The sequence below is a fragment of the Setaria italica genome, chromosome I (genome assembly GCF_000263155.2).
Source record: "Setaria italica strain Yugu1 chromosome I, Setaria_italica_v2.0, whole genome shotgun sequence".
NCBI lineage: Eukaryota > Viridiplantae > Streptophyta > Magnoliopsida > Poales > Poaceae > Setaria > Setaria italica.
In genome coordinates this window covers 33,484,313-33,508,950 of record NC_028450.1, presented here as the reverse complement: position 1 = coordinate 33,508,950, position 24,638 = coordinate 33,484,313, and the positions used below count along the sequence as shown (strand labels likewise).

At 46.7% G+C, this 24,638-nt stretch overlaps 1 protein-coding gene, 1 long non-coding RNA gene and 1 other non-coding gene across 9 annotated transcripts; 2 read left to right on the top strand and 1 right to left on the bottom strand.

Moving 5' to 3' along the window:
• Positions 1–4,761: 4,761 nt before the first annotated feature.
• On the top strand, positions 4,762–4,834 carry TRNAE-CUC. The gene has a single exon. It is a non-coding gene; the product is annotated as a tRNA-Glu (tRNA).
• A 1,734-nt stretch (positions 4,835–6,568) lies between these two features.
• Positions 6,569–8,281, bottom strand: LOC101782881. The gene has a single exon (XM_004955061.1). The coding sequence runs from the start codon at positions 8,279–8,281 to the stop codon at positions 6,569–6,571; it is 1,713 nt and encodes a 570-aa protein (XP_004955118.1).
• Positions 8,282–17,343: 9,062 nt separating this feature from the next.
• LOC101758154 lies at positions 17,344–20,887 on the top strand. Of its 7 annotated transcripts, XR_002676697.1 has the most exons (4): positions 17,344–17,779; positions 18,065–18,127; positions 18,386–18,474; positions 18,720–20,887. It is a non-coding gene; the product is annotated as an uncharacterized LOC101758154 (long non-coding RNA). The 7 variants fall into 7 exon arrangements; XR_002676695.1 differs by having other exon boundaries at positions 18,065–18,474; XR_002676699.1 differs by having other exon boundaries at positions 18,065–18,781; positions 19,675–20,887.
• The last annotated feature ends 3,751 nt before the right edge of the window (positions 20,888–24,638 follow it).

Here is a 24,638-nt window from a genome sequence, read left to right as displayed (position 1 = left end):
TTCCACATACAATTATATTAGCTTAATTAATTTGTGTCTAAATTATGATTATTAGGATGGAATTCAATTCCAATGATCCAAACGGGGCCTTAGGGTACTCACTCCTCAACCTATCGAAGAGATATTGTTTTCATTTCATAAAGAAGACATATGAAACTTTTACTGTAGTTCTTGTAGCATTATACTAGCAACACTGCCGGGAAAAACGTCTTCAATACCTGTTCCTAACCCTAATATACCTGTTCCTAACCCTAAAGGGGTATTAAAAAATAAAAAAAAAGAAATCCGGCCGGCCGCCTGGCCCGCATCCCACTGGCTGTGCGCCGGCTGCCCCGCCACCGCGCCTCATCGGCGCTGGTTGCTCCTCCCCCGTGACCTGCATCCCATCGATCGCACCTCGCCGGATCTGGTCGCCGCCGCCCCGCCGGCCGCTGACATCCGCGGCCCCGACGGATCCGGCCGGCCGCACCCCGCTGCCTCCCGCCGCCGCTACCACACTGCCCCGCCGAATCCAGCCGCCGCTGGAGCATGGGCGCGGTAGGAGGGAAGGGAGGGAAGGTGAGGTGTAGGAGAGGGAGAGGGAGGGAGAGAAAATACATGTGCCCCACGCGCCGCCGCGTTCAGCCCGTTGCCCCACCCTTGTGCCCCGCCGCCTCCGGCTGGCTGCCGCTCCCCCGCGCGTCGCCGCTGCTTCCCCAAGCACCTCTGCGCGCCTCGCACCTCACCCCGCCACCCAAGCACTGCCCTACACCTCGCCCCACTGCCGCTCCTCACTGCCAGTGTGGTTGCGAGCAGAGGGGGAAGGGAAGGGGCAGCAGAGATTGCGGGAGAGAGGAGGGGGAGGGGGTGGGGGCGGGGGGGGGAGGGGGAGGGGGAGGGGGGCGACGGGAGAGGAATGGGAGAGATAGGGACGGCGCATGGGGGAAGGGGGGAGCGGATAAGGAGGCGCGCGGGGTGGGTGCTGGGACTAGGGGTTATTACCAGGTGGAGCCTCCATCCAATACTAAAGATCTTGGGTGACCTTTAGTACCGGTTGGAGCTCCCAACCGGTACTAAAAGGGGTCATGGGGGGCTCCTGAGGAACTAGCTGTTAGATCCGGTACTAATGCTCATATTAGTACCGTGTTAAAAACCAACCGGTACCAAGAGTTAGGACCAATGCTTAGTTTTTCAGTAGTGCAATGACATAAGGTAGGCTTTTATTGAAAATCCACTTATATAAAATTATAGTTAACCAATTTAGGTAGCGTGAAATTTAATAAAGTTTTCGTGTTCGAACTTTAAAATACTTATAAACAAAAAAAATTAATATTATCCTTTTCGTACATAATGGTATAATAAGTAGTTTCTTTTAATACAAGCCAGAAACACATGGCTAACGTACACGTTACGCACGATACCAATGCTCCCATGCACGTTGGGTTTCTTGCGCCCCATGCACACCCCCTTCCACGTCTTAGTAGTGACCGAGCGCATTAAAACACGAATAACGCGCCAAAATTCAGCAGAAACAAAAGTGTTCAGTCTGGAACTACCCTACTGTTGGGCGCACTCAAGCACGCATCCAAAGCATCAAAGATCTATAGACACATATATAAAATTCGAAAAAAAGCCATTGTCCAGTATCTGACCAATCCTATTGTCTTACGCGAACGCCCAATGCTCCCCTTGCTCACAATCCGTGCACACACAAATGCCTAGTAGAGAAGGGATCACCGAAGGTACCATTGCGTCACGATGACGCACTTGTGCGTCCTATAACCGATGGGCATCGTAATGAGCCTTGGATTGGAGCCCGCTAAATTAGTGCACAACTACACATAGAAGCAATCTAACATATGCCAAAGTATGTTCCATGAGGTTTTCTTTATGAGATCATAGTCACTCTCCCCAAACCAAAGTAAGAAAAAAAAGAACTAAGTATAGCTCAGTTGGCTAAAGCACCACAATGTTGCTATGGAAACAGGGTTGGAGCCTTGACACCCGCTAACATCCTATGAAAGCCAAGTCAATTTACTCCAACCTAAATCAAAACAAAAATAAAAAAATCAGAAAACCAGTGTCATGAGTCGAACATAGGAAAAGCTTTCTTAGGTCAGTATAGACTTCCGAATTTTCCTTAGGTCTTGCGAATATAATTGATTATGTAAATGAACTCAAACGACATTACTGGTCAAATACTCAAATACCCATTTCAATGGAGAATGAGATGCAGGCAAAGAAATGGAGCGCTGGGAGGCAGCAGGGTGGTCGTAGCCTCGTAGGGAGGACTAAACCAAAGTTTAGAGAATATAATCAAAGCGTGGCAAAATACAGTAGTTGGGTAAATAAGATGCCAATGCATTTTAGAAGCCATTTTTGTGGCAAATTTTAATAGTAGGGCGACGTTGCTATACTACTAGCCAGCACATCCATCCTCAATTCACGACTGGACAACTACGGAATTTACTTTGGCAAGTGAAACGGACGCGTTTAATTTGCTTCCAAGTCTGCGAGGATGGCATCCAGGTCGAGATGGTATAGCCAGCACCAGCGATGCAGAGTGTTTCCAGCTTTTTCACATCAGCAGCGAGCGAGACAGCGGCATATCTGGGACGTACGGTGGCAACGCTTTTGGTGCTCTCGATCTGAAGCCTTTTTATGTCCATGTTTGTGCACATTTTTTTTATTTTCCACTGATCGTGTGGGTCACATATGGCCGATCACCGCGCTGATGAGCGGACAAATCCACATGATTACCCCCACCAGGTACGAACCGGCTTGCCTGGGCGTAGGTGACTGCGTCGGCGAGCCATGCGCTCGCTCGCTCGCTCGTTCGGTCGAGCCGCTTGCGTAGGGAGGGGCCTGGCCTGGCCGCGGCCGGGAATCAATTCGAACGGGTCGCTCCCTTTGTCTCGTCTCGCCTCGCTCAAAGTCAAGCGGCGGCTTGGCTCCACTGGCTTTGTTGCATTTTAGTTGTTGGTGGTGCAGACGACGCGGGTGAGGTCGAAAAAGGCTAACGTTTCAGTAATGTGCCGATGCACGAAAGGAAACAAGGAGGAGAATTTCGTTTCCTTCTCCGGACCCACCTTTCCTCGTTCTATCTCTTAGGCCCTTTTGCTTTTTTTAATTTGTGAATGATGATCTTTTCCTAGCTGCAGGATGCCAGGATACTGCTGATTTGGTGCCCTTTTACGCAATCCAGCGAGCGCACAGCACAGCTCTACAACTGCCACATATACTGGCCGTACTCGTACTTTGGTGCACCGAATGACAGGATGGCAGCGCGCGGTACACCGCAAATCGCCACGGCTCCCGGCTCCTGGATCCGTGATTCCGTGGCGAGCTGAACCGGACAACTGGTGGAGCGAGGCACGCCGGGTACAAGCACAGACGTTGTGCTCGATCGGCTGTGCAGGCAAGGTAGGTGATTATTGCCGTTCAGCGGACAAAGATCCAAACGGGACACTGCTGACGCGTGCGGCGCCACTGGTAGCTGCTGCTGGCTGGGGGCCGTGCCTGCGCCCGCCGTCTTCAAGCAGAGAGCTGACGTCGTGCGTGTGGACTGGTCTCAGTGGCCTGCACGGCTGGATCTGTTGGACGGTGGACGTGGACTCGTTGAAGCCGAGCCAATTGAGGGCTCGAGGCCTGCCCTGCCTGCTAGCGCCTAAATTTATCTGGCGCTCTGAATTTTGGAAGCTAATTATTCGCTGTTATGGCAGGCTAGGCTGTGTCGGCTGTTACTTGCGTGATGTGGGGGGAAGCAGTTGCAGCCTTGAGCCCTTGAAGGAGATGATATTCAGCGGGTCAGACTAGCAAGCCGTGTGAAGAACTAGTACGATTATGCTGAAGGTTTTATAGCGTGCGTGCTGGTGCAGTGCAGAACGATGCCAAATGGAGCATGGGTCAGGCCAACGGGTGGTCTGATATTCTTCAGCATGATCATATGGTCATCTACAGCGTCTCTCATGCTAACCAGCAGCTAAAGATTCACTCCTAGTCCTAGGCAGTGACAGCGAAGGCCCAGAATAAGGCCACAGGTATTTTCTTTATATAACTTGGAACTCCCTAGTGGTGTTTGGTCCCTTGTCACACAAGCTTGTGCAGCAAGGGGGTATCGGTCATTGCATACTCATTACTCAGTAGTGGCAGTGTGGCACCGAGATGCTGTGCGGGCAACTGTCACGCACGGAAAGTGCGTGCATTATGACCAGGGACTCGATGGTCAAAGGAAGACTCCAGGCTGAAGAAGCCACACCAATGTACTCGGGATTCAGTGCCAGGCGACTGAAGACCCGAGTGAACTGCTAGCTCTAGCCTGCTATCTCTTCGTTTGCTCGCAGCGTTTCTGAATTCTGACCGAGGGGGCCTTTACTACGGGAGCCGTCGTCAAAGGGGGGGAAGTAATGGCCTCCTTGGCTTTAGCAACTGATGGATGAGGCGAGGAATAGGAGATTGCATGCACGCATGGATCGGTCAAGATGTGAGTGTGGATGTGCGAGTGTGATGACTGGAGTGGTGCTTTGGATCCGCAGCGTCCTAGTCAGACTGCACCCGACGCGGTCACGCGGCTGAGCGACGAGCTTGCAAGCGTCTCCTCTTTCCTCTCACAGGCTTCCAGCTCGCTTTGTCCAGTCACCGATGCTCTCGTGTCAAAACATGTCTGCCGTGCAGTTACCGATTGCTATGGAAAATCGTGGATGCTGAACCTGGCTGAACCCTTGTAATTGGTGGCCCTTTGGTAACAGAAGAAAAAGGAGATGACAAGTGGCCATTGCATCTTCCGTTGTAGTCTAGCTGGTTAGGATACTCGGCTCTCACCCGAGAGACCCGGGTTCGAGTCCCGGCAACGGAATGTTTTTTATGGGTTTTATTTTGGGTAGCATGCCCTGCACGTGCGTTGGCAGGCCTTTCTTTATTTTTCAACCAAAATGGAGTGCCGTTTTCCCGCCCTAGCCCCAGCACAAGAGGCATCTGGCCTCCTACCTCTCCTTCCTGCCAATGCGTATCATTACAAGAAGAACAAACATCGTTTTTTCATCTATCAGATCAGCCTTTTCACATTCATAACCTTACTCTGGCTCGACTCAATTCTAATCAATTGTGCCACATGCCTCATTTGCAGTTTTGCACTATGGCCAACCTCCTACAAACGACTCATCCATCATACCAGTGCAAGGTATATGCTATCGTCACATCCTGCTCCATTTTTATGACAATGACCTCATCTCCCACTAAAATAAGATTCGATATATGAATTTAGCCATTTAGGGGTGTGGCATTCGGAAAACAACTGTCATGAAAAAAACTCGACCGGTGGAGGAAGAACCGCTCCCACGACATTGCATTAAGAAGGGACCGTATGACCCCAGTCAAGAAAATCCCCGAACCCTAACCCATGCCCATTTAGGGCCAAACTGAACTTGGGTCAGCGACCACCGTTACACATGCGGGCGCAACGCATCGTAACCTAGGCCGGTGATGCACCAGCAGCCCAAGCCAGCAAGCACAATGAGGGGGTTTTTTGGGTGCAAATACCAGGGTTTGAACCCTGGCCGGTGGGCACAACCAACGACCGCCACACCACTGAGCTATCGCTAGTTTGCCGAATTTGTGCTACTCAAGTCTTCATACACATCATGTGGGTGAACTGTTCTTTTTGGAATGTTTCTAGAACTATACCGTTGTGCGATCATAGCTATTATATGATTTAGAGGGTAGGATATATTTTTATTCCATCATGAAAAATAGAGAGTGGACATTGTGGGAGGAGTTTTTTTTTTTTTTTTTTTGCGAACCATGATGCACCATGAGATTTAGAGGGTAAGAGCGCCGACGGAGGCAGACCAGCCGGTAGTTGACTCATTGTGTGAGGACATGATTTTGCATGTTTAATCAGCAATGTGTTGGAAATAGGCAACACAAGGAATTGGTCGTCATCGTTGTTTAAGTCGTCGGCATGTAATTTTTTTTGTATCTGCAGCATTGCCAATCATACCACTATATTTTGAGAAAGAACTATACTAAATATGTCACTGAGGTGCATATCATTATTCGCTAATAATCTTTTTTGGCGCGGCATTCTTATTCTGCATTCTTTGATTACCACAAGAAATTTATGATCACCGGAAAAAAGGCAGTTTTGTTTGGTTGGCTCCTTTTACATTTGCTTCATACAATTGAAAGATGAAGGAATAAAAAAAAGCTGAAAACAATAAGAGATCAACTTACATATATTATTACTTAGAACTACTGCTGATAAACCAATATTAAAATAGTTAACGAATGGCATAGTGGAGAATCTGAGGAAAATAAACCATGGATGATTCCAATGCTCTTCAAAAGAATCGTACAGTAAGGATACCTTCTGGAAACAAGCTTTCAAGCCTATTTACAGGCCCCTAGCAATACGTTCCCCGAAGGTTGGACGTACAGGTTAATTTGATCCCTCATACTCATATAACAACCAAATACTCATATACATACATGCTGATCATTATATATATTCATATATGCGACTAGTACAAGTAAGTGCTTTCGATATGTATAGTCAATGAAGCAAAAATAATGACTGATATGCTGTTTCACCTCACGCCTGAGTAGCCTTCTCGTCGATCTTGGACGGCAGGCCAATGCCGACTTGAAGCCACGGCGAGGACTCCCCACCCATGTTCATGTCCTTGAGGTCACGGATCTTGGCTCGTTTCGCGCCCCTGCTATCCGCTTCGTCCTCCGTGGCCGTGGCCTCCGCCGCGTCATAGTGGCCGCTCGTCGCCCTGTTGTTCATATTGCTCGCATTGCTGTGCCCCGCCCACGAGTGCATGTACAACGACGCCGGCGCGTTGAGGCTCAGCACGCTGTCGTTCAGCTCGGCCGCTTGTCTCGCGGCGGCTGGCTCCGCCGATGGGTTCGATGGCACGTTGAGGTCGAGGAACGTGTCGGACGCGTCGAACATCGGGCGCCCGAGGGTGAGCTGCTGGCACATGGCGTGCATGACGTGGTCTTGGGTGACGAACGGCTGGAGCTTCGCGACCGCCGCGTTGGGGTCACCGGCGCCGGTCGTGAGCCAGTGGCATCGCTTGTGGCCACCGAGGGCTTGCCCCGACATGAACACGCGATGGCAGATGGAGCACTCGTGCACCTTCCCCTTCTTCTTGAATGGTGCAGCGGTGGACGGCGCCGGCACCTCGTCGACGGCCATTTCAGGTGCTGCAGTGGCCATGGCAACTACGGAGGTTCCAATGTTGACTGCATCACCCTCCGCGTTGCCATTGACACTGGTAGGGTTCCGTTCGGTACCGACCATGGCTGGGATGGCGTCGACAATGACCTTGTCACTGGCAGAGGAGACGATGGGTTGCGGAGGATCGTTGCGGTTGCTTTCTAGCTTTGCGGCGAAACACCCCTTGACTTTCTTGTGGGAGGCACGGTGCCCGCCGAGAGCCTGGTGAGAAGTGAAGACCTTCTTGCACGCCTTGCACTCGAACATGCCACGAGGCACGGTGGAGACATGGTGTGGTAGCACCTGTGGTGGAGCCAGCAGCTTCAGCTGTGGCACAGGGGCTATCATCGAGATAGGCTGCGGCACGAGAAGCTGATTCATTTGCGCATCCTTGCTCACCACGCACGACTCCTGATCATCCTCAATGATGACGTGGGGCTGCGTAGCGCTCGATGACGATGATAGCTTGACTAGGAAGTTGGCGAGATCCTCCTCTTCGCTCGATGGGGCTGGCAATTGCTCATCGGTTATGAAACCATTTCCGACGACCATCACCTTGGCGCGGCGCGTGCGTTTTCCTTTGGACCAACCTGAGGCTAACGCCAGCTCCTCTCCCTCTTCGCCATCATTGTCGGCGTCGCCGATGTTGCCGTCCAAGTCGCCCTCCTCCTCGTCGTAGTTGCACCGGCCGTGATCGAGCAACGACTTCCACGACGTGAACTCCTTCCCGCAGTTCTCGCACACCCTGCAGTTCCTGAGCCGGCCCGGGTTGGTGCGGAGCGCGTACATGCGTTTCACCGTCGCCGTCGCCGTCGACGCGCTGCCCGCCTCCGAAGAGTCGCCGCCGCCACACGGGACCGAGTCGTCGTCGAGGGCGTCGTCAGCGCTGAGCCCGTCGTCGGTGACGCCGTGCGCCCGCATGTGGCCGCCCAGCGCGCGCCCGCACATGAACCCCTTCTTGCACACCTTGCACCGGTGCTTGTACGCTTGCGGCAGCGGCGGCGGTGGAGGGGGTACGGGTGGCGCCGGGACCAGCGGCATCCGCGCCAGCGGCTGCTGGTTCTCCATAACCATCGCCATGATCGATCGATCACGACTTGCTTCGGGATATCGCCATGATGCATGCAGTTGAGCTGAGAGGATGCGTTAAACTGAAGAGGAGGAGCGGGCGCTGCAGAACTTTTGTACCTACGACAGCGCGCCAGTGCTAAAGATAGCTGCGCGGCGAGAGGCTCCGATTGTGTCCGGTTTGGTCCTGTCGTCCCTGGTTAGGCGGGTCACGACCTTGAAGTGTCGACACCAACTAGGAGCTGCGCGTCACAAGCGCGGCCCCATCGATCAATCGCGTCCGAGAGTTGCGCTGGCCCTGGCCGTGGTGCGAACTACTCTTGTGGGCAACATGCGAGCTGTGGCTATGGCGTGCGCATGCCTACGTATACGTACGGTTAGTACTAACGGCACAGCATGCAGGAGTCTTTTCTCCGGCCGAGAGGACATACCAAAATGGGAGTAAGTCGTACGGAATATAAATTAGCGGCGGCGTTAAAAGACTCACGTGCTCTAATGTGTTGGCTACATGCCACTAACCAGACTTCCTAAAAATATGGTTAGAAGTTAATTTTGGCATGCAAATCAAACTTGACCACTTAATGAGGCGGGTAGTTATGGGCCAATTCTTAGGATTATATTTTTTAGAATTTTTGAACATTAGGATTGGCACTTTTCAAGGGGATGGAGGGAGTAAAAAACAAACCTATGGCACTTCTTTAATAGGCGACTTTCAAAAATCGCTCATGATGTGGGCAAGCTTTTGAAAATTAGCCATATACTAGGAACTAGCATGGTGAAGCCTAGAAAATAGCACGACTAGATTTGCTGTTTTATCTTTTTAGAAATCTTTATCTAAGATGACGTAAATTTACAATCAATCAATACATAATTTCTGAAATTTATCAAAAAGTTGCATATGCCTTTTCATGATGATGCTTCTACGTCATCCTTGCTGATCAGTAGTTATTAGTCTCCCTTAGTTTGGGATAAAACCGTGAAACCAACAAAACATGGTGCATGAATATTATGTTTTACTTCAATTTGTACTCCTACAAATCCTTCATTCCCTCGGCAGTGTCCCTTATTTGTTCTCATAGTATATTCAATATAGACTCTCCGTTTTTTCAAATTTTAATCTAAAAATTAGTTATTATGAATTAGATTTTATATTAACAATTTATTTAGCTCCTTTTCTTCCTAACACTTTTGAAAATATAACTAGCTACATACTGATTTTCTAGCTTTTCCTACAAAAGTTAGATATTTACTGGGTGAATTTTATTTGGTCATCTTATTACAGGGATAAAGTTCCTCATGCAGCAAGAGAGGTTGGATCCTTTTGGTGGAAACACATATTAAGATTAAATGTACTGTACAGAGGAGTTGCCAAATGCATTATGCGAGATGGATCCACAGTATTATTCTAGGAGGATCTTTGTCTGACTATGTGTTATGAGACACTTGTCCTCGGCTGTTCTCCTTTACAAGCAATCAAAAGATCTCTGTCAAAGCTGTCGTGGCGGCAACAGACCTTGCATCCATTTTTACTCTCCCCTTGTGTTGACGCTCGTTATTTACACACTTTTACTCCTGTTTATCTTCAATATTGACATACAAATGATATCATAACTATTGATCATACTCAATAATCGGATCATTTTTGCATATGCATTGTATTTTGGAGGACATTCTGTTTTCATAGAAAATTGAACTTAATTGGAGCATAATTGGATGAGGCTCAGAACAAGCAACAACCCAGAGAAAGACGAAGGCTAGAGGTCCAAAAAGGGCGTAGGCCGATCGGCCTAGGGTCCCTGGGCCCCGTTCATGCTCATCTTTGGCGAGGACTCCTCCAAGAATACTTAGGGACTAAGTTTCACAAGATGTGGTAAGTTCACTTCAGGATCAAAGATGGAAGCAAGCAGGAATTTGGAAAGATATCAAGATCCATACTTATCCCGAGGCTATCGACGTGCCAAGCCCGCATGCAAGTAAAAATAAGTTTCCAAACATCAGAGAAGACCAGGCGACGAAGCTGGACGAGAGGGGGTAAAAGGAAGGGCCAGAACGATCGGCCTAAACCCCCCAAGCCAATCGGCCTAGGCCTTTCCCTCACCAAATAGACTTGCCTTTTGGATGACGGCCTCTCCAGACTATAAATACCCCGATATTTCATCGAGCACGCAGATTGGATTGAAGATTCGAAATAGAAGGAGCCGAGGAACTTGAGGGACAATCATCTACAGAGAGCTGAGGGCCGTGCAGTTGTTTGAAGGCTAGCTTAGGCTAGGCTCTTGCCAGCGTGATTACCCTGAGAGGAAGATCTACACTGGAGTTCTAGAGCTAGGATTCACAAGTCGTGGGTATGGCCTCGGTGGAGATCTTGTGATGAACAATCATTCATGGTGAAGTAATAGATTGGTTCCGCTTCAATAGCGATCTATATGTCTCCTTTTATGATTTCTCCTGTTATGAGTTTGCTTATTCCAATTTATTTATGTAGTAGATTGCATAGGGTGTTCTTGTATTCATGGTGACTAGAATTGCATGCCTGATCTATCATAACACTAGATATGTGCTTTATGTTCATGCCCTTAGACTGCTTGCACTGATAGGTAGGATCGTGACAGGATCTGATGCTATGTAAGGTGGAGGTTTTTGGGGGTCAGACCGGAGGTGGTGGTTTAAAGATGTTTTGAATGAGAACCATGTGTTTGCTTACCATCTAGCTAGAACTACAACATATGCATAGTCTAGGCTTTGCTCTAGATGAGTTACCTCTTGTTCACATCTGCTCATGCTTCTTATCTATCCATATCTATTCATGCCTATTCACAATCACTTTGCAACTCGAATCATGTTTCCTGATGCTTACTTAGTCTAGATCTTGTAACCTTATTTCCACGGATTGATGAACCTTGGGGAATACTCTAAGGGAAAAATTATAACTGATCCGTGCGCTTGCAGTTCAAACTTGCGTGCTAACTGCCGTCAACACCTTATCAGAGCAAGCATACGAGGAACTCCAAAATATGTAGGCCATCCTATCCAATATTCCTTATGATGAGACGACATCTGATGAGTGGACTTTCTTATGGGGTAGCAATGCTTATACATCCAGCAAAATGTACAGATTGTCTTATCAAGGTCTGCAAGCACCTAGAACCTTCTCTTTGGTTTGGAAGTCAAAATGCACGCCAAGGCTGAAATTCTTCATATGGCTGTGGACCGGCTAAACACCACAAATATTTTGAAGTGCCACAACTATAATGTTCAATCAGGAGTGCATTGTGATTTATGTCAAGATGGAGTGGAAGAAGGCAAAGACCATCTTTTTTTTTATTGTAGCTTCTCCACTGCCTGCTGGAGCAAACTTAGCATCAGGTGGGACAGTGCATCTTTCATCCATGAAAGGATCATTTCCAATGCATGCATCAGCGCTGCCGTTTTTTATGGTGATCATGATTATTACTGCTTGGGAAATCTGGAAAATACATAACAGTAAGATTTTCGAGAGAGGTATGGTTAGTGTTAGGAGGAGGATAAACTTTTAAGAGTGAGGAAGAGCTCATACCCCCAATTGTACAATGGCTACATTATACTATGTAGGGTCTGTTTGGTAGAGCTCCATCTGGTTGTGATTCTTTATGGGAGATGATTCTCTGAGAAAAGTGATTTTGTGGTTGAAAGTGATTCTTTTTTATTCTCCAACATAAACTCTTAAAATCAAGATGGAGAATCACTTCACGGAATCATTCAAAGCTACTTTTTTCAGCTCCCAGCCACTTAGTTCATTTCAGAGAATCACTTCACAAAATCAGTAGAAAATCACTTCTCTCTGAAAAACTATTCGGCAGAGTTCCTGCTGTATTCAACAGAGAATCTGCTCTATTAGCTCTGTCAAACACACCCGTAATCTAATGCCCTCCCTCCCTCTCCCTCTCCCTCTCCCTCGATGTGTAGGTATGGGGCCACTCTTTGTAATTATGCCTCTTTATAATTTAAAATTTGAAGTACTCTGGGAACTTCCCCACAATTTTGCCTTTCAAAAAAATTTAAATATTTATTTATATATACTTGACAGGGACTATTATTTAGTTAATTCCAAAACCATATGACAACCATTTTGTTAATTTTACTTAATCCTAATATCTGCTTGGACTCACTGTGGATCCTTAATTACACTTAATTTACAATATTTTAATTAATTTATTATTTCTATACTTCTATGAAAAACTTTAATTCTGGGATTATTTGGAAAAAAACAAAGGGGAATATGTTCTCGGGACACACCACAACCTCTTTGGCATCGATGATCTCCTTCCCGCTGGAAATTGATTTCTTCCTCTGTTTCGCTCTCTAATGGCCTTTGTTCCATCACTGCTACAATGGGTCTTGTGTCGTCATTCCTCACCTTGGGTACGCTAAAATCATCACAGGGCGCACATTAGGAGGTTGAACATTTGCTTCAAAGGGCGCTATGCAATTGCTCAAACACTCCAATCTTGGCACGACAGCTGGCCATTTTTGAAGCTCATTGCCCCGTTGCTTGATGAAATTTTTTTTTAAGCTCAGTTCGTGCAGGCAACCTTGCTGTCATTGGAGGAGCGGCACATGAAGTAATTGGCACGGCGAAGTGGAAGAGATCTGTATGTTCCCTAATTTGTTTAATTTGCATAAGTTGATTTGTGTTTTCAGGTTGCGCTCTGCATTGAAGAGTGCTAAATTTCAAGCGAAAAAAAAAACATCACGAAAGCTACTCAAGAAGAGGTATGTGGTTTCACTTTGAAGTATGAGTGCTAATTTGATTGTCTACTACCTTAGCAATGGATGCTTCTTCCTATTTAATGTGCACATATGTGATAGTTATTCTTTCTCTGGAGGAAAATTCTTCTAGGGGATGGGGAAGAGTCCACCATCTGCAGGCATAATCCCCAGTAAGTTATGTGACATCGTTTTCTTTCTAGTCAATGGAGATTAAGGTAGTTCTAGTGTATTTAGTGATATGTTAAGTTACATGGTAGTTTCCTGGCAAAGCCAGAAGTTTAACACTCGTGAATTCTTGCACTTGCTGTAATATAACCATGAATGTTCTCTGCTAATTTGGATTTACTCTTATTGTAACATGTTAATGGAACGGGTTGGGCCTCAGCTGCTCAAAATCAAATTAACATTTCAAAGTTTCCCTGCATTTCACTAATGAAAGAACTGTATTCCATATTTATTTCTCCAATAGCATAGAGTTTTGTCCTGGTATATCGAGTACAAATATACTAAAGATTATAGGACAGGCTGGTATGACATCTGCTGCAGAAAATGTCACAAGAGCCTCCGTCGATCTTGCCTGTTGATGATTCAGGTTAGCATGCCTCACTACCGGACACAGGTTTTATGCCGAGTGCCAGGGGCACTCGGCGAAACCTAAAATACTCTCGGCAACAAATTCACCGAGTGTTACACTCGGCATCTGGCACTCGGCAAAATTTGAGTCGGCAAAGTAGCATTCGCCGAGTGTTTTCGGTCGGGCACTCGGCAAAGCTTTCGCCGAGTGCCCAGAAAACACTCGGCAAACCATTTTTTCGAAGAAAATAAAAAAAAAGGCACGCCGACACCGTCGGCCGCACCACCAGCACGTCGCCACCATCCACGCCGCCGCCGCCGCCACCACCACAGCCGGCCACCATCCACGCCCGCCACCACCATCCACACCGCCGCCGCCGCTGCCACCACCACAACCGGCCACCACCACCACAGCCGACCACCACCACAGCCCGCTGACCACCACGAGCTCCCTCCCGCCGGCCACCACGAGCTGCCTCCTGCCGGCCACCACCACCACCACCACATCTCCACGCCGCCGCTCCCGGGGCCCCCGACGCGAGTCCCCGCCGGATCCGGGGAGGAGGGGCGGTGCGGCGGCCGGATCCGGTTGGTTCTGGGGAGAGGGGCGGGGCGGCGGCCGGAGACGCCGTCGGAGAGAGGGGCCGGCCGCGCGAGGGAGGGAGGAGGGGAGAGGAGGGGGAGGGGTGCCGGTAGGAGAGGGAGAGGGAGGGAAGGGGCAACGGCGGTGGCGGCTAGCCGGCGGCGAAAAGAGGGAGGTGGGGGGCCGGTGTTGCGAGGAGGAAGAGGAGGGGGGCGTCGGGCAGTGTTGCGCGGAGGAAGCTAAGGAGGGGCGCGTTGGGAGGGTGGGGTGCTGGGTAGGGAGCCGGGGAAGAGATATACTATTGACATTTGCCGAGTGTTCCGATCTGGACACTCGGCAAAGTTTTTTTAAATTTTTTTTTTGCCGAGTGTCAAGACACTCGGCAAAGCCCCTCTTTGCCGAGCGTTTTTGGCTCGGCACTCGGCACATAGCTTGTTTGCCGAGTGTCCGAAAAAAATCACTCGGCAAAGAAAAAACACTCGGCAAATTTACGGTTCCCGTAGTGCCTACATGTTTAATGGCCTTTTCTGTGCTATAACTATAATAGGAATGACTTCATGCTCTTACCATATTATTATTCATGTTTACAGGAAATGGAAAGATGTGCAAATACCTAGTCGATTTTGGGTATGCTCTCCTAATTAAGCCTGTATTGAGGGAGCCCTCTTTTACATTTCTACCTGTTTTTTTTTGGAAAGATCAACTTCATGTTTTTCCCAGCATATCTTGAACGAGATGACCTCAATCTACTCATAATTCATTTGTTATTCCTCCAATGGGTATAATGGAGGAGGAAATAAGGCTGGTCATAGATGTTTGGATCTGTAGATTGTTATTACATATATGATTGAGCTTCATTTGTTATTCTTTTTTGTTGTTATCAGAAGAATATGACAAGGTCCTGTTCTTCTTGTTTGTAGTATTCTTTTCTGGTCCTACGAAGTATTTTCTGATCTATCAGGGACAAGTTACGAGAAAAGTTTTCAAAAATTATGCAGATGAACCAACAAATGTTATCCGGAAGGCCGAAGTTGGGTATCAACTATCACGGATACCGTTCTTTGCTGATGTGCACTCATGGTCTGCTCTCTACCATGCAACGAGAAGATGTTCTTGATAGGTATGGACCATCAACCTTTTTTGGAGTTCTAAAGACTTTATTTGCTACTACGTATATGATTTGGTGGTATACTATACATCCTATTTTCCCCTTCTTTTTATAAAGTAAACAGAGAAAGTCACACCACATATTTATATTAGATTATACGACAGCCATCCACATTTGAGATTTAGACATTAGGTGCCTCCAAGCTTTAGCACTACCAAGTCCCAACCACAAAAAACGTGGAAGCAGAATTAAAATATAGCACTTGGACATCCAAAGAGGTCTCAGTGAATACTTTGTTTGTACTACCTGTCAGTACAGGATATATCTATTTCATTCCTCGTACTATCACCGGTCCAGAACTGCCATTCAATTGATCCCTTATCTGTAAGATTAGTTTTAAATTTTAATTCATGTGTAGTAACTTCAATATGACTGTTCTGGACTTCAATTGATACGTCAAATAAACGGGGTATCCGCACATTAGTCATTCTGACCATGTGGCGATTATCTATACTATAAAGAGGGAGAGAATTGAAAATAATTTTTACCTAGATTTAGATCCCCTACCCCTCTGTCCTACCCCTCACAGAGGATCCACCTGCTAGGGCTAGGATTGGGGTGTGACGAAAGAACCCCCGGACAAAAAAAATCAATTGATAGAAAATGATTCCGCCAAATCACGCCTATTCTTTTCACCGCGCTAGCAGCTACCCGCCCAGCCGCCCGCCATACTCGCGCCTGTCCCGCCCGCCAATCACGCCGCCCATCTCCCTCAATCTGCCCCTCCTTTCCTTCCGCACTTGGACGCCGCCGCCTCCACCGCATAAAAACTCACGCGCCTCCCACCACATCGACGTCACTCACCCTCCTCCGCCGCCATCAGTGCGCTCCAGGCCTCCCTCCTCCTCCGCCCGCTCCCCTCGCCGCTTGTCAGGAGCGCAGTTCATTCAGATGGACACCAGCCATTCAGTTAAGAAGCCATTCAGTTCATTCAGTTCTTCAGAAGCAAAGTCGGCGCCACTTAAAACGTTTCAGCGACTTTCAGCGAGCCGTCCATCCTTCATCCGACGGCGGAGAACGTTTCCCTTCCATTCTGTAGCTTTCACCCGTGTTTCAGACCGTCAATAGTAACGCCGATAGAGCTGTAACAGCTCATTGTTACTTTTACCGTTTAGTTGGCTTGTAATGGGACCAGACCGGTTGTTGGTGGTCATTATCGAAGAAGTACGAACCCTAGTACGTATTCTAGTTAAGCAGTAGCCGTCATGGTAATCGATCTGGTGAATCTCTGTACCTGAAACCTTGGTGTTTATCAGTTATCAATCGCTACTGCTCTACTGAATCCACTCACTTCATTCCCCTTTCAGTTCCCTTCTTCGGGCCTGTTTGGCTCCCGCGAGCTAAGCTTTAGCACCTGTCACATCGAATGTTTAATACTAATTAGAAGTATTAAATATAGTCTAATTACAAAACTAATTACACATATGGAGTCTAATTCGTGAGACGAATCTATTAAGTCTAATTAGTCATGATTTGACAATGTGGTGCTACAGTAACCATTTGCTAATGATGGATTAATTAGGCTTAATAGATTCGTATCGCGAATTAGCCTAGAAATTCTGCAATTAATTTTATAATTAACTTATATTTAATCCTTCTAATTAGCATCCGAACTATATGTAAGGGCGCAACTTTATCCAAACAGCCCCGAACTTCGTTTGCTCGCTGATTTCTCTGGCCTTGTTTACTTCACCCCAACTCCCAACTTTGGCACTATGCAAAAAGAAGATTCCCCATCACATCAAACTTGCGGTACATGCATGAAGTACTAAATGTAGACAAAATCAAAAACTAATTGCACAGTTTTGTTGTACTTTGCGAGACGAATCTTTTGAGCCTAATTAGTGAATATTTAGACAATAATTCATAAATACAAACGAAACGCTACAGTGTCGCATTTATGGCAAAATGCCAATTTTGCCACTTCCAAATTGGGAACTAAACAAGGACCGAGTTTCTGCTCGTTCTGACACCGCTTCCCCCCGCGGCGCCAGCTGCCGCTCCCCTCCGCGTCCACCTCCTTCCCCCGCGCACCGCCGCGCCCCGCTCTGCCTCCGCGCATTGGCCCCCGACGCGCCGCAGCCCGCCGCCCCCGACCCGCCCGCGGCTGTGTCCTCGGCTGTGGCGGCAGCCGTGCCCGTGCCCGAGCCCGAGCTTGAGGCGGAGGCGGAGACCGTGAGCGCAGCGCCTGCTACGCAACCCGCGGCGATGAGCGGGAAGGAGGATCTTGACGACCTGGTGGACAAGGCTAGGGCTCCTCGTCCGCAACATCGATGCCATCCAGCGGTGTAGTCGATCCCGCAAGGGGCGGTGCTGCTGGTCCTCATCACCGTAGCTGATTCCGCCTCCGTGCAAGGCAGAAGGTCGCTAGGGAGGCTCCAGCTCAAATGATCTCTTCACCTGTTCTGCACCGAGGTCTCCCTGCGATGCCCCCTAGGTACATCCTTCTCTCCAAGACCTAGGGTTTGAGGATGTGCACTTTTTTTTTGCCATGGAGCTGAGCAGAATTTGTGCAGGATGGGTTATTCATCACGCAAACAAACGAATATCATTGTTTGTAAGTTCGATCCATTTGGTTTTGAAGTGAATCATTATTGGAATTATGGGGATGCACTGTGTTCAATATTCAGATTTAAAATTGTCTTGGTACGATTTAGTAAATACACCATCCTCTACGTTGTTAAACTTAATTGATCTGTCTATTTTTTTGGCCCCTCTGCAGCAGTCAGATCCCTATCTTTGATGATTGGCCTGACAGTGGAGTTTCGTTTCCGAATGCCAACTGGTAAGTTGAACTCAATTACTTATGTTGAATGCAACACATCAAGTGATCATTAATGTTAGGAAATCATCTGTATGCAATGTTGCCACAAAGATAAGCTATATGTTGGCACCCAGGACAATGAGAACTCTATTCATTTTGTTCGAATCTTCCCATCTACACTTGAGTTCGAATACTGTGAAAATTAATTTTACTTGGGTTTTCAGTGCCAATGTTTAGAAATGATAGCTCAGATTTCAGTATCGGATAAAATGCCATCAGGTGCAGGGAGCTTTTGTTGCTTCATTTGCTTCCATCCTGAAGATGTTTGACAAAATGCCACAGTTAACTAGCTCTGCCTCTACAGCAAGGTAATGTTTCTGGCTACAAATTTCGTGAGGTAGCTATTATCAGTTTTAGGATATAATATGATTTTTTGGCAAGCTTTTTTAGTCCAGTGATATAAAATCTATAATTTTCAAGGATGCAGAAGGATTCTCTTCCATTTCCTGGTTTTGATTCTTGTTTCTATAGATAATAGATACATGGCAGTCATGATATTGTTTTTTTTTCTTTCTGGTTCTTGAGTTTAGTTATCGTAATTTTCTTACTGCAGAAATGAACAAGGGAAAAAAACGAGAACTTAGGAATTTTTAAAGGGGATATCACTGCAGTCAGGTACATCCAGGAACTCCATATTCTTGGGACAATGCCTCGCAAGTTAGCATCTGCTGTGAAATGGAGCTTTTTCCCTTGCGACAGTTTATCTACTTCGTTGTCCCATTTTTCTTGTGCATAATTAAGGAAAGTAGAAGAACTAAGCAATGACAACAGGAGTGGCACCAATAGGTGAACTAGACAAGCCATTCTGCTGTAGCTGTCAATCATGTTATTCGAAAAATGAGCTCACAGCTATATTTCACGCAATTGCTGCTCTAAATTATTTTGCTATAACTGAAACCTAACGTAGCAATGCGTAGGATATTTGCTTTGCCTGTTAGGAAAAGATTTGATATGATGTTTGTTTTGCCCGGTAGGGAAATATTTGATAGGATGTTTGCTTTGCCTGGTAGGGTGATGCTTATGTTCTTGTTTTCTTTCTCATTTGTTTTCCATGCTGAATGAGGTCTGGGGAACTAACGACTCCTTGAGGTGTTGTGATCTCGCGCTTGGTCATGGTGGCCTTTAATGTTAAGGGCCCATTATATTAGATAGTTAAATGACCAATATTTGAGCCTGAAGATGTAGCCATATGACCTAAAAAGGATTTCTGTTTCTGCTGCTTAAACCAGGATACAATGGCACTTTGTTCATTGCCTTGCCATTATATCACTGTCCACTATCTAATGATAGCTCAGATTTCAGTATTGGACATAGCAATGTTATGTGATATTCTTTAAATAGTTAGGCAATATCACGAATCACGAAAATGAGTCTATTCAAATATTGTTGAACCATATTTGGCTTTGCCTGAGGCTCAAAAATCTAAAATATATTCTGTTCTTAAAGGTTTTGCTTCCATTTCTATTAAGCTCATAGGTATTGTCCCTACATTCACAAAATGTTTTTAGACAGGCTGCATAAAAACAATGAAAATCCTTGCCAGTTCTTTGATGCACTACCTGAACAAAAGATCAGAAATCGACTTACAGAGAAAAAGTATTTCTTTAGACGGATCCTGAAAAGGTTAGCTTTTATTGAGAGATCTGGTTCAACCTTTATGCTTCTATATACTTGTTTGATATCTTTGTGAAGAATACCCTCCTGATGCATTAAAGCTAATCGCAATAAAAAGTGCTTTTTAGGTTGATATCTTCTTAGCATGGATAGTTTTGTCATAAGTTTATTGTGAACTTTTCTTGTCTTGCGGGACGAAAGGAAAAGCTGAAACATCTGCAGAGCCTGCTTCTTGTGCACTCAATGTTGATCTGCAAAGGCTAAGGCTGCATCTCACGCGCCCATGGAGTCGATCAGGGTGTAGCTTTTCCGTGACACGATAAGGGCCCTGCTTCTTTCCATGAATATTTTACTAGGCACTGTTTTGCAAGCCAACCTGATGTTGGTTTCTGGAATATTGCTCAGTTTACTAGACCACTGTCATCTGCAAAACTTATTAGCCAAGATGAGGCAAATTATATAATGTAGAGGTTAGTTTGTTTCTCCCATCTAAATTAACTATTTGCAGTACACCTCAATAACTCATTAATGAGCTGCTTGTTCCACTCAAGGCTGCTATCCTGGTTTTCTAAAATACATGCCGGTTTGGAACAATTTGCTCCTATATGTTGGAAAGGAATAAAAATAAATAGCGATATTAACCTTGAAATTTAACCACGTATGAGTTGTTCTGTTAGTATTGTAGACTTTTGGTGAATCATAATACATATTCCACAGGAATTATATATTTTTTGGCTGAAAGATAATTGAGTCACGCTCTCCCGACAGATGGCTGAAAGACGTGCCTTCAAGATAAAGATGAGGATATAGAAGGAGGTGTCAATGATAACGGCAATGAGAATAAGATTCTCATGGAGGAGTAGAGCCTGAGGGTGGTGTTTGAGAAATGTGAAGAAAATATATGTTGTTTGTTTAGGGAAACTACATTAAAATACTTGTATGACTACATGTTCCTGGCTCATTCATCCCAAGACCAAAGTCTGAAGATGTATATGATCAATCAGCGTACGAGTTAGTTAGCTATATGATGGATTGTTGACAAAACATTAATAAATATCTTGTATGTAATTTATTTTTAAACCCGTGCGTGTCGCACGGGTATCTCCACTAGTGGTAGAGAAATGGACGGATTTTTCGGTAACTATGGAAATCCAGACAGCAACTATTGGAGGAGCTGCGTGATGTGGTAAGATATTGGCTGATGCTAAGGACCTGGGTCTGGTGTTTGGTATCTGATTACGGAAGGGAGCGAATCCCATTACAGTTGCGGAGATTTGTAATCAATTGACACTGTAATTGAATCCCTTACTTAAATAATATCTATATCAGCTTGTTACCCCTCCACTGTAATCAGATACAACGCTCACACCGTAATCTGATTCGTTACCATAGTGCGATCAAACAAAAAGGGTAATCACCTATTCCGTCGTCAAATACACTGTAATCTGATTCGTTTTACATTTACGTTACCTTAGCACGAACCAAACACTATCTTAAGGACTATTCGCTTTAATTTAATTTGTTCTTCTAGTAGTCTACTTTGAATGGTGACCCCCTTGTTACTCTGCGTATCTTGTGCATGTAAACATTCTTCTTCTTATTATTAATGAATGCCGGTGATGGTGCCGGATCTTTAAAAAAAAAAACTGTTCTAAAAAAACCTTCAACATGACTCAGGCAATTGCTAATTTCTTCAGTCTTATAGGATCACCCTCGTTATTGGATCCACCCTTTTCTCAACTGCGGTTGTTTCGAAGCGTTTTGGTCGGTTGACACTTCAACGGAGGTTGGCCGACGCCGTCAAATCAGGCTCAGAATCTAAAGACGTTGTATCAGAAGTCCAGCATAGAGCAGCTCCAGCGAGAGCAGACGCTAATTCTGCTGCTGCCGCCATATGAAGAAGAGAAAAATTTCTCAGTGCCATTGGAAATTAAAGGAGTTCCCTCAATACCATTGAAATTCTTAATTTCCTCAATGCCATTAGAAATTATAGAAGTTCCCTCAATACCATTGAAATTCTTAACTTCCCTTTGCTGCCACTGAATAAAATTTCCTCTTCCTTGATTGCCATTTCCGTCAGCTGCTGTTAAATGTTGCTCACTGACCAGATGGGCCCACCCTCCAAACAGCCACTTCCGTCTATTCTCAACTACCAAACTTGCCCCTCATCCAATGACAACATAAGCCCACAATCTCAACCACCGCTCGTTTCCATCATCTTCAATCACGCCGGCGGCCAGGCTCTAGAGCCCCGCCTCGCCTGCTGCTGGCCGCGCCTTCGCACCGGTGGAATCGAAGCCGCTCCCTGCCTCCTATTGCCTACTCGTATTGGATTTTCTCTGGATTTGAGAAAGTAACACAACGGCAGGCCAATCCCGCGCCCGACTCCAGCCTATCCCCAAATGGACAAATCCTAGTTCCCAAATCAGAAACTGTGGAGATTCCATGGGGCCTGGACGATTCGACGACACCTAGACCTAGCGCTCCGGCAAGAGTCTCGCGGCCATGCGCAGGCGGGCGCGCTGCATGCTCCGCCGAGACGAGTGCTCATACGCCGCCGGGATGCTCGGGTGGGCAAATCATGCGTGGGATGCAGCTGGGCAAGACACGGCCGGAGAAGCATGGCTTGATGACGAATTGGTGATCCTGGCGGAACAGGCCGACCCAAATGGAACCAAGGCCGGCTTGCCGAGCGGATCCTGCTTTTTCTTTCTTTGTCCTCCTTTCCTTCTCCTTGTTCTTCGCATCACACGATGATGACGATGGATGATTGGATTTGTGAATCTGTGGACTATGTAAACAACATGGGAAATAAAATTTAGAAGAACCAACTTTTTTATGGTGATTTCTTTTCTGCATTTTTAAACGGTGATCAGAATTTTCCTATTTTTTGTATGATCTGCAATTTCGAGTTTAGATAAGTTCGCGAGGTTTTCAGTCCTTGTGAATTCAGTACGTCCATGTGAAAGTCGACCAATGATGCTTCTCGTCCAATAAAACACACACAAAAAAAATGTGAAGATGTATTCTTGTAAAAAATTTTCATGCGTTGGGGAGCATGTAGCAATGATCTGTTTTCTTTATCAAGCGACATGCCGTCCCACTGCAATGGCGGGAATTAGCTGAAATATGTTATAAGGATAAAATTGTCATTTTACTTGTCACTTTACCCTCCTCTGACGGCCAGCCAACAGAAATAGCATTGAGGGGATGCGAAATTTAAATCAATGGCAGTAAAGGGAAGTTAATAATTACGATGGTATCTGATAGAATGAAAATACAGAAACTCCGGATATGACGGAGGCGACGGGAGGGTGACTCGGCGGCAACTCGGAGTTTGCATCTAGGTCTTAGGATTTCTCTGGCGAGCTCGTTGTCAGGGAAGGAAGCTGGTCTACTGCGTCTGCCGGGAGGCGGTGGGCAGTTTGGACGGGAGTTCTCCGTCGATCTACAGCAACTCATCTAGGGTTTGGCTGTGTTTGAGTCCAGTTCAGCTACAAATCGCGGATACGTTCCTCTCGAGCTTGGTTTGGCCGGCGTTGGGATCTGATCACCGTACGGCGACAGGAGTCTCCGTATCGGCCACGACAGGTATATCTTTGTTTGCCGTTTCAAGTCTTAGGGTTGCTCTGTTCTTGGTTCCTCGGCTACCCTAGCGGCACCATCTCTTCTGCTCTTGATCTAAGGTCTGTGGTGGGGGGTGATACGGGATCTCTGGTGAAGAGATTTGCCCACCTGAAACCAACGTCCGGTGATCTTCGTGGAGGAAACGCCCCAGTTGGTACAATGAGCTGCGAGGGGAACATTGGCAACTCGAAGCTTTTGCAGCAGGAAGGAAGAACTGGTGCCATGGGTGATCGCGAAGTTGGATCCCAGGCTGCAGGCGACCTGGACGATGTGGAAGGGAACCTTCGCCATCAAGCGAACCTGGATAGAAGGTTGATTGTCCATGGCAAGCAACCGTTGGACACAGTAGAAGATGAAGATGAATTTATTTTTGAGGAAGAGGAGTTGCAAGCTGGTAGGTAGAACAAGTGACTGGTGATTGCTAGATTCTATACCGGGCGTCATTTTAAATGGTGTAGTGTTTTCTCAGAGATGTGCGGCATTTGGGACCTCAACGGAGAGGTGGTCTCAAGGGACCTCAGAGATAATAGATACCTGCTGGAGTTCAAGTCAGAATGCGGGCTGAAGTATGTGCTCCGAGGAGGGCCATGGAAGTATAGGGGAGATGCTCTTATCATTATGCGCTACAATGGGTTCACTAGACCGTCTGAATTTTAGTAGTGGTCAGTGAGATAGGGTGCTTGCTTCCCTTAAGCCGCGGATGAGTGGAGGGGCGCATAGCTATTCAGCGTTCAGTGGTGGCGTTCACCAAAATGCTAGCAAGAGCGCACGTGTGAAATAAGGAGTGTTTGTGGAAAAGATGGATGAATCACCAATTGGAGAGGTGGCGGTCGATCTGGAGGTGGAAAGTTCGCTGGCATAAGATGTCCAAAAAATGGCAGTGGATGAGGGGCTCCTCGACCCCAATGTATCTACTTTTGCTCCTGTCCAAAACCAGCCAGAGGCTCCATTGGCGGATGTGCAAGGTAGAGTCTCGAGGTTAAATTCCTTTGTCGACTCTAGTGAGGGATCTTTGTCTGCACAAACGGGCGTTGCCAGTACAACGCCTTCTATGCTGCTAAGCATTCATGACAGGCTACAGATGGCTAAAGCAAAAAATGGCAATCTATATGAGAGAAAGTCCCACCCGAAAAGCCCAAGTGCTGCGAAGGACATCGACAAACAGAAGAAGAATAAAAAGATCTTGAAGCCAGGAGCAATTATAAAATCTATGCAAGAGCTGCGGGGATCC

What these genes read in the sequence shown, in the direction of transcription:
- LOC101782881 (XM_004955061.1), bottom strand. Translation starts at nt 8,281, where the DNA reads ATGGCGATGGTTATGGAGAACCAGCAGCCGCTGGCGCGGATGCCGCTG.